Source organism: Fulmarus glacialis, unplaced genomic scaffold (assembly GCF_000690835.1).
Source record: "Fulmarus glacialis isolate BGI_N327 unplaced genomic scaffold, ASM69083v1 scaffold13278, whole genome shotgun sequence".
Lineage (NCBI taxonomy): Eukaryota > Metazoa > Chordata > Aves > Procellariiformes > Procellariidae > Fulmarus > Fulmarus glacialis.
In genome coordinates, this window is record NW_009229014.1 from 25,656 (window position 1) to 43,499 (window position 17,844).

General features: G+C 44.0%; 1 protein-coding gene across 1 annotated transcript in view; it reads left to right on the forward strand.

The window, feature by feature from the left end:
- Positions 1-1,058: 1,058 nt before the first annotated feature.
- Positions 1,059-17,844, forward strand: part of LOC104081091 (A disintegrin and metalloproteinase with thrombospondin motifs 2-like) — a 33,110-nt gene continuing 16,324 nt past the window's right edge. The window contains exons 1-3 of the mRNA XM_009583699.1: positions 1,059-1,062; positions 5,602-5,804; positions 17,130-17,213. Coding sequence (XP_009581994.1) covers positions 1,059-1,062; positions 5,602-5,804; positions 17,130-17,213 — 291 coding nt within the window. The remainder of the gene's footprint in view (positions 1,063-5,601; positions 5,805-17,129; positions 17,214-17,844) is intronic.

Below are 17,844 nucleotides of genomic sequence, written 5' to 3' on the forward strand. Positions count from 1 at the left end.
TTCTCCAGAGGTGCAGATGTACTTGAGCAGTGGGAAGCTGAGAGCTAAAGCAAGTCCACCCTGCCTCCTCCCGCTTCCCTGCCACACAGCCTGTTCCTCCTGCGTTTGCAGCACCAAGGGATGGATGGCCTCACGCCTACGCTGTGATCGCAAGTCCCAGGCTTGGAGTGGCATTGCCACCAGCTGCAGTGCAGCTGAGCAGCGGTGGGTGCCCCATGCTTCTGCGCCGTCGCAGCGCTGCGCACGCAGATATGCTTGCCACTGCAACAGAACGGCTCCAGCTGTGCTTCACTGGTGTTCAGTCTGAGTCACTGGGGTTAAAAAGGAAAAAAAAAAACAACAACAAAAAAGCTGGTGGTTTGCAGCAAGCCACATGAAGGAATGGGAAACAGGGAGTCCCGTCAGGAGTGTGTCCCAGGAATGGAGATCAGCGGCAAAGCAGTGCATCAGAAGTGCTGATCCTTGTGAGGCTGCAGAGGAGGTGCTCAGCAGTCGGCTCAGGTGTCTGTCTGCTCCTGCCGTGACAGATGAAGTGTCCGCAAAAGCAAACAAGCTGCATTTGAAATGGCGGCTGGCCGGTCTTAATGCTGCACACTCATATTCGAAAAGAAATTCCAGTGAGTTGCTGTGCTGACAAGCCACAGATGATGGCTGTGAACATGACATGCAGGTCAGTCTCCCAGCTGCCTGTCCTGGTCTCTGCTCTGGGCTTGCCAGAAAGTCCCCTTCCCCTTACCAGAAAGAGGAGGTGAAAAATCAGAAACTGCTTTATTAGGACAATGTTGCTGCTGTGAGATTGGGGAACCCTAAAGCTGGTACTATTGCAGTGCAGTAGCTTCATAAGGGACTCTTTAAGAGCTGTAGGTGCAGCCAGATTTCCCTGAGCCTTTTTGAAAGGGATCATGAAAAAACAAAACAAGATCACAAGCCAGCAACTGTGCTTTTGGTGGATGTCCTAAAGGGAGTGACAGAAAACACAGGGAGAGGCGGTTTTCGTGGCAGGCAGCGTGTTCATGCTTCAGTAACTCACAGCATCTGTTTGAGCTTTGCCTGCCACGATGGGTAAGGCAGAACCAGGAGATGTCATGTAATTAGGTTTCTGTAAAGCACATGGTATCAAAGATTAATGAGCAAGGCAAAATTTCCCAGAAAATAAGGTGTTGTCAAACATCCCAAACTGTCACAGATGGAGAATTGTTCTGAAGACCTGCAAAGACAAAACTGATGCTGGTGTCAATGTGAATTTTCCCTGTCCTAGAGGTGGGGATCGGAGCCAGGCTGCACGATGCTGCCATGGTACTGGGTGTTCAGACCTCTAGTCCTGGCGAACGTGGAAGCTCAGGTAGAGCCCAGGTACAAAAAGTAAAATAGCAGATTGAAAAGTGGAACAGTTCAGGTAAAAGACTGGGATATAGCACGTTGCTCAGGAGAAGGGAGCAGAGGAGAGGGATCTTGTATGATGTATAATGCTGTAATCAGTTTGCACCGGCACGGTATAAAGGCCTGTCCTCTTTAGGTTTCGATGTACTCTACATATATGAATGCATCATTGGGGCTGTCACAGCTGGGGACATTGTCTGGTTCTTGAGTCAGCAAACGACTAGGACTTTGCTGCCTGGGAGCAGTTAGGATCACTCGCCTGCATTAACTGCAAACAAAAATGGAGGACAGCCACAAAAACCCCAGGCTGCAGCATCAAGCGGGATCGTGCACACGCTTTTCCCTCAGCAGTTTTGCTGCCCGGCTCTCGGCTGCCTTCTGCATCTCCCAGCACGGCGGGGAAAGTCTGTGTCAGAGGCAGGAGCACAAATCGGGCTGCCTGGCTCCTGATTTTATGCTTAAGCCAGAAGCACAAGTTTCCCTTCTATCGACAACTTGGGCACTTTTTATTCCTTCACTGGAGGACGATCTGCAGTATTAGGAGAAAATCACTGAAATATCACTGAGTTTTTAGCTGGCTTTCGAAAAAAGAGCTTTTTTGAGAGATTTTTGGGAGAACTGTTACAGTGCTGCTGTCCTTTTGATTTATTCTGGATGAGCAGCACAAGAGAAAAATACAGCCTTGTCTCTCAGTGGTTAATTTTCACAAATGTGAATTTTTCCTAGCGGGAGCAAGGAGAAGGTTTCAACACAGGCTGTTGTTAGCCCCTGCAAATGCCAAGTGTCTGCTCTTGGGAGATGGAGAACAAAGTTGGCACCAGTAGTTAGTGGCTGATGCACTGATTTGCAAAAGCTGCTGAAAATGAACATCTGATGCAGAGGTCTTGGGATGATTTAGTAAAACACTGCAGTTTGAGATGACTTTTGGGATGTTATTGAGCAAAGTGCAGGGGTGATCAGAAGGAGGGTAACATGGAACATGTGAAGGAGGAGTTTGGTGTCTTATTTAGTTCTTCGAGTTTTTATCTTGAGCTTTTCTAGCATATTGTTAGCAGTACAATGATGCAACAAAGTTACTGATGTCAGCTAAGGGAAGCTGAGATGCCAAAACATGACAAATTTCTCATTTACTGCAGGTGCAACTTTGTTTCACTCCTCTTTGGTAAGGTACAGGTATTAATTTCATTTGGATGTAACTGTCATTTAGGAGCAAATCCAACATGGGCATAACACAGCATGGGCCAGCAAATCCAACAATTCATCATCCAAGAGACTGAGAGGCAGAGCAGCACCGCAGGAGGAGCCCGTGCAGTGTACGGTCAGGCCGTGTGTGGAGGCATCCCTGCCGGTCCCGGGAGAGCCTCCCGGGAAAGGACACTCGGTGGGAAGTTGGGGTACGAGTCAAAAATCTTGCAGCTACTGTTGTAAATGTTTTGAGCTGTGCTGCTGGTCTTGGGATGATTCCAGTGCCAGCTGGAGCCGGTGTGGCTCGCTCTCCGCTGGGAAGCACGTCAGGTCGATGCCTCAGAGGGACCCGTGCCCACTGGGCATGTTGTCTTGAGGGGGTGACACCTGAGGGGTGAGGGTAAACGTGGGCGTGGGGAAGTTTTGCGCTCCAAGCAAAATTTAAAGTCGTTGGTTGGCACCCACTGGCAGTGAGGTGACTCCCAGGGAACCTCCTGATAACTCTTCTCAGGAGCTGGCGGGACTGTTAGGGTTATAGTGTGACAGTGATGAAGTGAGGAGCAGAGAGGGAGGACAGGCAGTTTTCACTGCAGGATGGTAAATGCAGGACGGTAGGATCACATTTTGCCTCTGGCTGATTTATTCAACCGTACTAGGAGTTAGTTTGACTTTGACACATAAGGGAAAGAAATGAAAGCACAAAAGCTCTGGATACCTTGACAGCCGACCGTCCACCAAAATACCAGCAGAGCTGCCTGCCTGCAGCTGCAGCGCAGGGCTTAGGCTCTCCCTGCCCGCCCAGCACCGCTGTTCTGCAATAGGAGGTCTGATAGCTTTGGCCTTGCTGCTGATTACTGTGGTTTTTTGTGAGCAGCAGAGAGAGGACACGACGTGCAGCCCCTGCCAGCCTAGTCGTACTTTTCTAGAGAGCTTTTAAGATTTATGGTCAAATTTTGCAGTAACTGTGATTTGCCTTATAGATCATGAATATATGATTGCCCACAATCCCATAGCGAATCCCCTGAGACCTGTGATAGCCAGATTACTTCTGGGTGCTGGCAAGGATTGACACTGAAGTTTTCCTGGTGGAGTAAGGCAGGAGGGCTGGAGCTGGCTGCTTGGCAGGTTTGGAGCCCTGGTAAAGAGCTGTCTCCATTGCTGCAGGGCCAGACCCGCTCCCCCTCTGCGGTAAACCTGGGAGTGACAGCTGGGCTCGGCGTGAAGAGTGAATTTTCATGCTGAATCATGGATTCTGACCAGACTAATTTTAAAAACTTGCGGCCCTGGGAGCAGAAGCTGCTGGGAGCCTTGAGGCTGGCAACGAGAACATGTTGTGCTTATTAGCCGCATTAAATGCTGCCCTCCCAGGAGAAGGACATTGGGGCTCCAGGGGGATGTAGGACCACCGCATGGGGCCTTCTCTGTCTGGTGAGCCAGGGGGGCTCTGCCAGTGCAGCGCGCTGCGGCAGCGGGTCTCGTGACAAGCACGTCCCTGAAGCTTGGTGGAGAAATGGGAAGAAGCTGCCCAGGCAAACGTGTCTTTCGGGAACCGTCCTTTGACGGGCGGTCTCTTCTGGGAGGCACAGAGGCAAGCACCTCGCCACGCAAGGTACAGCCTGAGGCACGGGGCGGTCAGGAGCGCTGCGGCGGGGGCCGGGGGTGCGTCCCTCCGGCAGCCGGAGGCTGTACAGGTCGGCGTGTTGTTGCCAGCACAGCGGGAGCGGCGGGGGGGGGGGCTCTGCCCGGGCTGCGCCTTGCCCAGGCCCTGCTGAAGCGGCAGCCCGAGGCAGTGGTCTTAAGGCAAGAGCACAGATGTTCTTGTAATGAGCCCAGTGATCCGGGGACTCGTTCATCCCTGCCCAAGCAGCCAGTTTTGATGTGAAAACTTCAGTAATTGAAGATAGAGAATCCACTTTTGTAACGTTTCCAAGAGTCGTTTCTTATTTCTCCTTTGAAGGTGATGGCTTTAGCTTCCTCCCTTTGTGCTCTATTATGTTTCTGTGAACTAAGCACTGGGAGCCTTTCATCAATCCACCGCGCTCTCGCTGCCTTTCTTCGCTTCTCTGAGCAAGTCTTTTCCTGACATTCTCTGAAATCAAGAGGTTCTCGGTGGGGCTTCCAGGGCTCTTGTAATGCAAATGGTAATAATGATATTAATGCTCATCATTGTTCTATAGGGTGAAACGTCAAGATTCCATATTTTTATGTTAATTTTTAGTAGGTGGGTGCCACATTAACTGTATCCCGTCCTGTCAAAGAACATGCTTTTCATATCACAGGGACTATTAGAAATCGTTAGTAATAAAGGTGGCTACTGTTGTGCCTGATGGATTGGTCTTTGACATACAATAATGCAGAGTGACATGGCAAATTGGGAATGAAGGATAAAAAGCTGAACGTAGCTATAAATTAATTAATTTTATATCTAAAATGTGTTCCTGAGTTGTAACGATAAAGGGGATCCATGTCGCTACTGTTGAATTGCATGTGTGTATCTATGAAAGGAGCCAATGTGTTGAAGCGGGAGGGATTGGTTTGTTGCTACCTGCCTGGATAGAAAAAGGCTGTATTGGCAACTGCGCTTGCCTTGAAATAGGACTCTGTGGGCAGTTAAGATCAGATTTTGAAGTATGGTGTCTATCTTTGATTGTTCTGAAATGGAGGATATCCTTGGTAGCACAAGACCCCTGAACGGTGTATTTTTGTTACAAGTACTTTTAAGCAACAAGTATTTTACTGCAAACAGCTCCATTCTTCTCATCAAGACATTGGTATGACTTGCTCTCCTTTTGGCCTTGTATTTATTACGCCATATTACTTTGTAGAAAGTATTGCTTTTACTTTGCAAAGTAAAAATCTTTTGGGTCAGATATCTCTCTCATTTAGGTCATTTTTAATTGACATTAGATGAAACTAATGCTGTTATATAACACACAGAACATAACAAATGCTGCTACTTCAAATTTATACCAGCTTAGCTGAGACCTGAGGCTGAACCTCTCCTGGTTGATAACTCATTTGTCTGTTTGATTTCAGCGGCTAACCTCACTAATTTGGATCGTCTCGACAGCGCGTTGAGCTTTATTGAAGACCGGGTGCATAGATCGAGGCAGCGCTATCGAAGGCATGCGACGGAGGATGATTACAACATTGAAGTCCTTCTGGGGGTAGATGACTCAGTTGTTCAATTCCATGGGAAAGAACATGTTCAGAAGTACCTGCTGACCCTGATGAATATTGTGAGTACAACCCTGCTAACTGCACTGTGGGAAGGCACTGAAGGGACAGAGTGTAGGCTGGTTTAGCCATTTGAACAGGACATAACAGATTTTTCTCATGGCAGGAGATAAAATCACTCCAGGAGGAAAATCCATGCCACTTTCAGAAAAGCCAAAAGGGGAGAAAGAAAAGAAGAAAAAGGGGCCAAGGAAGAAGCTGACTGTGGGACTCTTGAAATGTTCAAAGTCCTGCTTATGTGCTTTGGTGGATGGGGGCACAAGGTCAGGGGCTCAGGTTCTTGGAAGTCATTATGTTTTAGCTGTATATTCCCTTAACCTAAGCTCCCTGCTGAAAAACATGGTTTGGAGAACTGTCTTCAAATAAGATTCTATTAGAAACTTCAATTGGCTTATATATTTTTAAAACTACTCAGTTAAATGCTTTGATTCCTCAACAACCACTTTAGGTCCCAGGCCACCTACCTACTCCTTGTTCACCCTGCAGTAAAATGTTATGCAGTATATCACTGAACTTTCTTAAATTGATTTAGTATTTACTCCATGACTGACATCTTTAGGTTTCCTTAGTTAAATATTTAATCTTCAGAACCATAGTCTGTGCAATAGACTATATAGTGTAGTAGTGATGAAAGGAGACACTAGAGAATATTATATTTGAAAGAACCATTTTTTCTTTCTAAATATCAGTGCAGCAGACACAGCAGCTCTCTAGTACCCCGGTCAGTAAGCAAGGACTCTATTTTGTATCAAGTTTTGAAAAATCATCTCTATTATAGATCAAAATCAAAATATGTTTTATTCTTCTGGCCAAAAAATGGAAGTGAGCGGTAGCCCCCTTCATAGGCAACTTGTTTGGGGATGACTTTCTTCCTTCTCATTCTCATCTGGAACAGGAGTCTCTTCTCAATAAAAGAGACGTCTGTAAAAACTTTAGGTTCAGTGAATGTGTCTTCTTAGTGAAATATTGTTGAGTAAAAAATTGTAGGTCTGCTCTGTTTTTGACAAATAGAGTATGACTGCTGAAGTTTACAGTCATGTCAAGAGGATGAGCGTCTGTAGGTGACTTTTTGGCATTACAAACCATAGAGGCAGATATACGGACAGGAATCCTGGCTATTAGGTACATTTGCCTGGGATGTATTTTTTCCAAGATATATTTTTTTAATTATGAAGCTTTTTTTTTTCTTTCTTTATTACATTCTTTTAACAATGGGTAGAATGTCACTGTTCTTCACTTTAAATGAGAGGTGGAACAATTTAAGAAAATCCCTTGTGTGATATAAATTCAGTTGCACTGACTTTTTGTAACAGTATTGTAAGTAGTTAAAATCCTGCACTAACATTAGAGTTATAGGGTACTTAGTGTCTGCTCTGGTGGCTGTAAATACATATATTCTAACAGAAATGACGTAGTGAATTTCATTTATTTGTGTGGTTTGTTTCCTCTGAGGCTTAAAACAAAGTCTACAGTGAAACAGGTGGTTTTATACATCTCTAAATTAACAAGCCAAACAGGCCAAACCAGGAATGTGGCAAACAGGCTGAAATAGATTAAACAGGACTCTTTACTTATCATGTCACTTAAATCTATTTTTAAGAATTAAAATATACAGTAATGTAAAGAAGTCATAAATGTTCCAGCTCTGGAATATACTTTTTCCTAATTTTAGCAAACCATCCAACACACAAATTGTAAGAAATAACAACTCTTAAGCATGCTGTCTCTGCAAGTGGTTTAGAAAGTGCAGCCTGCGTAACCGTACCCACAGGGCTGTAGCAGCTCTTGGCATAGGCAGTAGTTGTTCTGATGGGAGATCTGCGGTAGAAACATGTCTTTTGGGGCCCGAGGACGTGTCCCTTGCCCTGTGTCCAAATACGAGGAGCTGTCTGAAATCCACAAGGCCTCTCGAGGAGGCTCTGGATAGCCTGTGGCAGTCATCAGTGTTGTCCTGTTCTTTCCTTCTTCGAGGCCCAGCTGGTTTCTAGAGTGTGTATTTTAGCAGAGGGGTGGGTGATGGTAACCGGTTCTGTTTCCAGCTGTCCAAGCGTTGCGCCAGTATAGAGGGGCAAGAGGGGTTTGTTGCTGCAGACATCAGTGTTGTCCTGTTCTTTCCTTCTTCGAGGCTCAGCCGGTTTCTAGTGTGTGTATTTTAGCAGAGGGGTGGGTGATGGTAACCGGTTCTGTTTCCAGCTGTCCAAGCGTTGCTCCAGTATAGAGGGGCAAGAGGGGTTTGTTGCTGCAGATACCAGGCGATGCTGGGGACCCGTAGTGTGTCGAGGGACATCTCAAGGCAGAACTTCTCCTTCCCCTCGGCAGCGTAACTCCAGCTGGCAGCTCTCCAGCTCTCGCCCTCGTTGCTGGGTGGATGCAAGGCGTATTTCTGTGTAGACCATTGCTTTGGTCTCTTCTGCTGAAATTCACACAGTGACTCCCCTGTTGTCCTCTCTTCTACCTCCTTGAGTAGTTGCAGGGGTTTTTTTGTAGAAAATGGGCCCAATGTAAAAAGCCTTGAGGTCTCTAGCTGTTAGCGGTTACATGTAGGCAGTATGTTTCTAATGAGTTGCGTAGGTCCAAGGGTAGCTGAAAAAAAACAGCTACAAAAAATTCCAGCTGTCTTTTTAAATCTGGTGGTAGATCCTACCATAACCATCAGATTGTGTGTAGCCTGCTGGTTTTATGGATGTAATCAATTAGCTTCGTACAGTAACAAGGCATTAAGCATAAAATCAATTAGCTTTTTACAGTAACAAGGTAGTAAGCATAAAATCAAAGAATGCATAGTAAGTAGATAAAATAATAGTGGAAGTGATTTACTGGAGATAAGAGGGTGATCAAATAGTTGAATTTCTGTGGTTCCAAAAATGAAATAAATCCTAGATGAATCCTCCCTTATGCCCAAGCTATGGAGGCCTGACATCACGTTCCCAGAAGCAGCTCCCAGCACGGCTGCTTCTCCCCACTTCGCTCGATTTCACTGCGTGTGATGGCGTGAGCAGTTGTCCTTAATTAACTTTTCCCAGGGATCTTGGGTGGAACCCTACCACCAACCCAATCAAAACAATACTTTTTTTTTCAAGCCCAGTGCAATGACTTACTCAGTAAATCTGTTTTGTGCTGCTTAAGTGATGTGTTACAGTCCACACCTAAAAGCCATAAAGTGAGAAAAAACGGGCCGGCTGCCCTGGCTATCTTGAATAGCTGTGCTAATATTTATCCCAAAGTTTGCAAATGAAGTCAGTCCCAAACGAATGGTGATAGACGCCAGAGGATTTTTAACGCTTTGGGCTGCAGCCACGTATCGCCTGACTGTACGCCAGCCGTTTCACCGCAGTGAGCTCGGCCTCTTGCCACCCCCTTTTCATCCTCCAGTCATTTCCTCATACAAAAACTCTGGTTTCTCTTGACATCCTCTCTTTTCTCTGCTCGGCACCATCGGGACATTCAGTCCATCTTTGGAAAATATGCCATTGTTTTCTCTTTAGAGACCCTCGGCTGCCTCTTGCTTGCACCATTTTCTTTCGTACGTCATGCTGTGTTTTTTCCTGGGAAGGATATTAGCTTGCACAGTCCTCTGCATTTCCAAGCGTGAGCCCACACATTGCACAAATTAACTTTGTATTTATAGCATGCAGGAGCATTGCAACAGAGGAGAGATATTTGGGCGGTATCTTGCAGCTCTGTAGTTTACTCAAGAACGTGGAAGGTAAATTGATTTCAGCAAGAAGGCGGCTAAAAATCCCAGGGATTTTTTCTGCTCGTGCAAGTGTTTGGAAATATTAGAAAAGTGCGAGGCTAGAAGGGGTGTTGGAGAATTATCTTGTTCCTTGGGAAACAAAAGGGTTTCACTGCAGGACGCTTTGGGAGGAGGAGCAGGGTGCTGAATGGGCGTTATTGAGCTGAAGTGGGTATTGGGGGTAGCCAGCCCTGGGGCTGAAATTCTCTGATCGTTTCATAACCCTTTTTAAAACAGTTCTCAGGATTAAGCAGGCCTTTTGCCGCCTGCTGGGGAAGAGCAGCAGACCTGAGACTCACCAGTACACTCACCTGGCTGGGCCTGCAGTATTGATTAGGGTGAATATTTCAGCCTCTCCAGTGCTGTGTTCAGGGTCACATCCAGGACGGATATCTTCAAAACAGACTTCCTAAAGAGGCAGAGGTGTGATCTTACAATATTTCGGCCGTTCCAAATAGCAGAGTCTCATGAAATAAGCTCAATTGCAAATGGTTTTGAATGTATTGGCTCCATCTGTCTTGACTTCAAGTCTTCAACTTTCATGCCCCTCTTCAAATTGTGGGTTTTTTCCCAGTGAGGCCCCTGTTTTACCTTTTTCTTTGTCTTTCTTCCTTCACAATATTCCTCAATTCCTCAACTACCTCATTTTCTAATGCTGGCAATTGTCATCCTTGTATATTTTTTGGAAGAATTCATCTACAAAGTATGTACATTTTTTGGTTTTTGGACAATTTCCAGTGGCAAAAAAAATCTTTAATTTCCTTTCCATTCCTTTACCGTAAAAGATGTGGTATTGTAATATTTAGGGGTTAGCCTCTGTTACATCTGTGTAATGGATATACGGCCAAAATATTTGCGATGCTAAAACCCACCTCCTCAAAGCAGATAGGTGCCTAACTGCCATTATTTCAAAGGGAGATAGACCCTAAATAGAATTTATGCCTCACTCTGGGCTAGATTTATCTGAGTATTAGCCATTTACCTGCCTTTGAAATCAGTGAGAATCAGTTTTAAAAATTAGCCCATGGGATTATGTCTCTCCCAGACTTTAAGTGAAACTTCAGCTCCAGAACAAATACATTAAACAACTTTTCATTTGAATAGTTGATATCATTGGGAGTGTGCAGCTGGGGGCTTTGGAAAGTCCCCGGAGTCTTTCACCTGCATCATTTAGCACTACACAGGTCTTTGAAATTGTGGCCCTGAGGCACTGTTGAATATGTTATCCGTCCTCTTTAATAGGATGTACATGATACTACTATTATAGATGAGATTTCTGCTTTCGTATCTCTGGCTGATGAGGGATGAAGATTTGCAGGTACAGAAGACCAAGTCCCTAATGAGAGGAAAGGGCAGAAATGCCATCGGTTTCTAACTGGCAGTTGGATGAAAACCTGAAAGCATGTCTAATTCAAGCTGTTAAAAAGAAAGTGATGATTGAATACTTTGAAATAATGGTGCACCCTGTATTCAGAATCGTGCTCTTTAAACTAAAAAGCATTTTTTTAGATGGGAAGGATATTTCAGTAATACGGAATTGACTGGATTTTTAAAAATTAAATAATTCATAAGCACCAATACTCATTATTTCAAATCAGTTTATTTCAATATGTACATTTCAGCTCTGAACTAACTCTAAGAAGTTCCACAAATAAAAAATGCGATTCCAGCTCTACTCATCTGAGGGACTTCAGCTGTCAAGAGTTGAATTACAGCTTGTTCGAAAATTTAAATATATGTATGTGAGTTAACTGCATGTTTAGACTGTTAATTATAAACCAGTAGCTGTGACTAATGAGAAGAACAGTTTCTGAAGAGGCCTCATGAGATTATTTTTGTTCATTACCTTGATTGCCACACCGCAGTGGAAGCCGCACTTGTGATCGGGCGTTCAGGAGGTCCCGCAGGAAATACCCTCTCTAAACTCCTACAGGTTGTACTCATTTTCACAGGGGAGTTATCTCCAGTGTCATTTAGGTGAGCATTGCTCATTATTATTAACTGGAACGTGCCTTGCTGCCCTGTTGGACGTAGCACAGAGCATCGCACAGGTTTTGGTACCATTCTTGAGGTAAAGGATAGTTACTGTTAAAAGATAGATTTTTCCTTTACTCCAAATACCAACATGAACTTTAGCCGTAAAGGTTGCAGTCAGGGACTTTTGAGTTGTGACAGTGTGGTTTGTGTGATGGAATATGGATAATTAGTATCAGCTTTCAAATTTTGGATGCTTTTCTTAACCAAACCACAGATTTGAAGAGGTCACCATATTTATTGCATTGACACCACACCCCTATCCCTTGTAGTAACATAATAAATGAATGTTCTTAATTACTTCATGATACTGTGATTTTATTAAAGTGATCTTGAGACAGCAATTCAGAAAAATACTGAGTCTTTTGGTGCAAAGGTAGTTTACAGTGTTAGAGAAACTTCTCAGAGCAGTGGTTTGTGGGCCGGAATGAGGAGTTCCAAGAGCCAGAGGGAGGAACTAAGAAAAATAAATTAGTCATGAAGTCAGAAAACAAAGTCTATGACCTTTCTAAAGCCAATGTTACAGTTGAAGATGAGATGGAGACCCGTAACACGAAGCTACCTAGTGCCTTGCCAACACATCTGCTCAGGGGAATGTTTTTCATTTTGATCAGAAGCAGCTAACTTGGACTTGGTAACATCTACTGACGCTCACACCAGGGAAGGTAAATCAGGACTCGAACTCGTATTTGCATACAAAATGCCAGATTCTTATCTCCGTTTTGCAATGTACACTGCCAAGCTCTTCTAAAACTGCCTGTTGCCTGTGGTTTTGAGCAGAATGATAGATGTTTTCCAAATCTTAGATCACAGTTTGACCTTTAAGTTTCATGTGTGTTGTATGCTTTCATTATTCTTTTTTCCTTGTGATGCTCAACAAAGATTTCAGAAAAAAAGAGTTCCTCTCTGAGGAAATGAGGAAATGCCTTGTAAGGACTAGAAATGGAGACTAGGAGCCCTGGATTTTGCCTGGTGACTTTCTACATGACCATAGGTTATCCACCCGAGGAATTGATGTAATGTTATTCCTGTGGGATTAAGATGAAGCTTTGGGAAGGTTAGAAATGTTAGTCTGGGATCTTCAAAAGCATAAAGGAGGTGATGAAAATTGAAGAGGATAGTGGTGTTTGAAAGGGGAACACAGAAAAATAAAGTGAGAGGGGAACGCTTTTGGGAGGGTCAGATTACAAAAGTTTGTGCTCAGTATCCACCATGACATTTCTGGTTCTTATTCTGTAATTCAAAACAGCCGTTTCTTACAGAAATAGACAATCACTGGATGCCCACCAGGCACCGAGGCTTTGCTGCGGATAATTATGATCTGATGAATGAGCTGCATCTCGGGCTGGGCTCAAACAATGGCTTGCCAGGAGCTCTACCATCCCGTGGGGAAGGTGCTGATGCTCTCCAGCTCCTCCGCTATCGCTCTGGCAGAGATCCACACATGGTCCCCGCGCTGCCCGAGAGCACGTAGCCATCGGTAGTTTCTGCAACAGTAGTTGCGTAAGGATGTTGGGTGATCAAAGAGTAGGCTAATTGGGTTGGATGGATCAGCAATTTGTGGTGGCTGAAAAGCCAGATGCATAAACTGCATCTTGTATTGTGCCCTCTCCAAACGGCTGGATATGCCCTCTGATGGCCGCTGTAGCTGGGTCAGATCCGTTTGAGGTTGACGGTAGCCAGAGGTTGAAACTGTTAGATGTCCGTCAGGGGTGTGTGCTCAGGGAGCCCGAGGAAGCGGTGCTTACCCAACCGTACGGTGCCGGGCACGGAGCCGCAGAGGGTGCGCCTCGGGATGAACTCGCCCGCGATGATTTGTGGTTCAGCGGGATGGAGCCGTGTTGTGATGAAGTGGGCTGTCTTTTGCATAGCAGATACTAACAAACTTTGCAAGGCTGGGAACTCCTTCAGACTGCATGAATGAGTTTGCCGATGACTTGCCAAAATATGCAGATTATTCTTTCTCCTGTTGCGCATTGGTTTAATTAGAGATTCAAGGAACCACCTGACTTTGCCTAAAAATCCTGCCAGCTATATCAGGAGGTAATCCGCTCTGCACCAAGACTAGCAAAACTGCAGGCTGTTTATTACTATTTGTTTTACAGCAGTTTTCAAGATTCCCTTTTAGGATTGGGCCCTGCTTTGCTCAGTAATAAAAACTTTGCAGTGTTTCTTCTACAAAGCATGATGCATCTCACAGATGCTTATCTTGTTTTTAGTTGGGGTTTTTTGATGTATTCTACGTGCTTACTGTGCTGACTTGAAACTCACTCAGGGCAGAAGAATTATAAAATAAGCAGAGAAGACCAAAAGAAAAAAATAAATAAGGTCTTTGTTTTTCTTATGTAGCACCAATCTGTGCCAGCCTGATTTCTAAACAGAAACTTTAAATAGAAATGCATGTTTTGCTTTGATTGAACTATCCCAGAAAAATAAACCGAAGTTATCCCAAAATAGTTTGTGAACTACAATAGCTTGATGAAAGTCTCTTTACAGTATTCCACTGTGCTTTGAATTCCTTGAGATTTACCCAGGCTTCTTCATCACGCTCTGTAAATGCTGAATCACTGTAGGACATCTAACAAGATTTAATGCATTCACTGCCTTCAGTTCAGGAGCTGTCATTTAGGGATGGTCTCTGTACTTTCTCTTCCTACACAGCAACATCATTTTAGACTTACTGATCTAAGAACAACAGGAGGTCGACTCTGATTTTTCTTGTGTTGATGTGAACCAGGATGTCCTACTGAAGTACACGGAGATGCAGTGCTGTAAAAGTACTATGTAATCATTTTCACATCTGTGTGTATTTATTACACAGACATCTGAACATACATATCCATTGTCTGATTATCTCTGCTTTGAAACAAACATTTCAGCAGTTGTGTTGGATGAGAGCCTGGAGCTTTCCAGTTCCACAGGTTGGTTGGTCATTTTGTGCCCTGTACAATGAATCAGCTTAACTCTGCTTTCCTGTTGAAATAACAGGTGGAAATTTGGAGAGTCTGAGCTAGGGATTGCGGAGGCCCTTTCGATGGGTGCACTTTTCATGAACGTTTGAGAGCACAACACTCAGTCGCTTGGATCTCGTATCTTTAATAACTTCCTGAAACAAATAGGTGCAATTTAGGCCATGCTGAAAAAAAGAAAAGCATCTGTTTCAGCGTATTATCTGTGTGCAGGGACAGACTACTAGTCAAGCCACAGTTTAGCTTAGAGAAGGGCGCAGAGGGTGCAGTTCAGCTGCTGTGTAAGGAGAGGTTGGACTCATCCTTATTAATGAAACCAAGACCCAGAGCTTTGAATTGACCCAATATCTTGCAGAAAATCCAGTATCCCAAGAGAACCAAGCAGCTTTTACAGTGCTTGTGCTTTTCTGTTCATTCACAGTTTGTTTGTTAGATGTCATTTGCATGAACAGTCAAACAGTATTTCAGTTCTGTTCCATCAACGTTTTAAGCCAAGTTTCATTTTGGCACGCAACAGCGATACGGTTGTTCTGTTACTCAACTATTGTTAGAAGAGGCTTAGGTTAAATTCTGGAAGTTAATGAGAAAGCGGTGTGCAGGAATTTGGATTATGCTTTATGAACTAATTAAATACTTATTTACATGCTGTGTTTACTGTCCTCTATACACAGGAGTTTTTGTTCAGTACTCGTTTCATGTATAGGTAATTTACAGCTTATTTCAGCCTCATACCCTTGATGCGTGCGCTCTCTTCTTCACACAAAGAGTGAGGCAAATTAATATCCTTGCCTCCCTTGACAACACACAAGGGTCTTTTTCCTGGGTAAAAGAATTTTTGTAAAGCAAAATGCATGTTTATGTCTTACCTCTTTATAATCCCTGTTCAGTAATGGTCCTCAAAGTAAAAGTAAAAGATTTTTTAAAGTACAGGTATATAAAGTTAGTCTTCTAAGGTCTTATTTAGACATGTAAATAAATGATCTAATTTCCAGAGGTATTGTTTACAAAGCAGACCTGAACAGATCAGCTGCTTCTACACCTCAATGAAAGTAGCGGCCCCTGAGGCCAGTCATAGCCACGGGCTCCTCACCCACCGATGAGGATCTGCTCATCACCCGGTGACGAGCCTGGGTCCGGGCATCCCACAGCACGTTCCAGCTGCCCGGGCAGGTGCCCTGCGGGGTGCGAGTCTGCCCCGGCAGCCGCGGCTCAGCCACGCTGTCCCCTCCCATCAGCGCAGGACGCTCAGGACTTCTGAAAACTTGGACTTCTACCAGGCGTAAAATTAGGCTCTTATATCCAGACATACTGATAAAATGAATGAAAATTCACTTTAAAATGTCAATGGGGATTGCTTAGCAAAACCTACACTGATGTATTTAGTTTTAATCATTTTTACAGAGATAAAAGATGGGCCATTAAAACTAGGGCTGATTGAAGAAACAGGACATTATTTGCGATGTTTCTAATGAAAGGTTTTCTGAAGGATACTTACTAGCTTGTAGTAATGAATCTATTTTGTAGGAATAAGTGAAATTTAGGTCCAGCCAGCAAAGCAGTCCAGTTTGGTGCAACCTTTACCAAGGTTTTAGGAAAGACACTTGCCTAGCAGGGAATCTCATCTGCCTCTTCTAAATTGTAAAGCTAAACCCCTAAAATGAGGCTGAGTCTCATGCAGTCTTCATCACCGAATACCTAAATCAGCCTCTTTGACAGTTAATATTTACCTAGCTTGCTTGTAGCAGTGTTTCCCAAGTAATCTTTAACCATCCACATTTCATTTTCTACTCTAAATATTTACAGTTTTCTTTTCAGTGTTCCCAGGGTGATTTCCCTGCGTGCATGTTCAGTTATGTAGCTCTAGCATAAAAAAAGAAGACAGTTTTTAATTTGCTGGCATTTTGTAACTTTTGTTCTGCTTGCAAAGTTGAACATTGATTAGTTTTGACACACAATAAAGCCAGCCCATGTGGCCGACCGTGCTTTTTGAGGGAGGTATATGCTCTTGTCAGAGTGTGATGTGATGGGTCCCAGATGGAAGAGTTCGAGGGTGCAGCTGAGCCGACCCAGCAAATGGCTCTCAGGAGAGAGGTCCTCTCCCTCTGCTCACTCGTCCCCTTCCCCATGCATGGTCTTGCCCAGCAGAGAGCTGTTCAGGATTTTGCTTGGGTTTTACTTGTTCAGGATTTTGCCCCCCGGGCACAGGCAGCGGGGATGAGGTAGAGAGGAGCTGGGAATCTTCCTTCTTAGCAACAGGAGCTGTTAGACCAGCTCAACTGCATCGTGTAGGTGCACTATGATACGCCTAAATCCATTTAGGCTGGCACTTAAATACCTGTTAATATGAAGTCTCTGATGATGTGTTGATTTTAAATGATTTGCTGAATTATGGCCTGTTGGGAGGCTACAACAGAGTTCAGAGAAGAAAATCCTCGCTCTCGCATTGGTGGAATTTTCCCCGTTTTATATATGATCACACAGTGATCTTTGGCTTAATGACAGTGCGTAAAAGGTACTGCTGTATCACTGCTTGCATAGTTACTTCTTGTCAGTACCACTTGTGGTTAAAGTGCTGAACTCTTTTGCAGGTTAACGAAATTTATCATGATGAGTCCCTGGGTGCTCACATTAACGTTGTCTTGGTGAGGATAATCCTGCTGAGCTACGGCAAGGTAGGTAAAGGTTCATGTAAATGGAGGAGATCAATATCTCTGAATTTCATTCTCTTATGAACAATGTAGTTACAGGTGACATGTATCCATTTTGTATTTTAATTCATACATTGTCCTTACCAGTCTATGAATATAAAGAACTTTCACGTTTATATGTATTTGTTTATCATTTGAACTTCACATTTCAAATAATTTCAATTTCTTCTGGGTTTTCCCTGTGTCATTTTAAGTTGCTGCTTAGCTCTGGCAGTCTATCTTTTCAGATTTGTTTGGAATAATCCATGAAATGTAGTGAACATTTTGGTTCCTAAAGAAAACACAAGGTGTTGTGGTAGAACCGTACGTAAGTATCAATAAACACTAGATCAGTTCTGCAAAATGCTGAGGGCTACAGCCGCATTCCAAGAACTCATTTAAACTTGGGCTCAGCATTAGTGGGACTACACATGTGCTTAAATTTAAGTGCGAGTTCTGTGGGATAGGGGCCAGAAGGCAAGAGCTCTGCAGATCAAATCTGTAATTAAGAATACTAAGCGTTCTCTTGCTGTTGCTATGGAAGGGGTTACTCTACAGGCAAAACTCGCGTAAAGAGGAATGAAATGCTAAGTGGTTTTCAAAAGTATTGAACCGC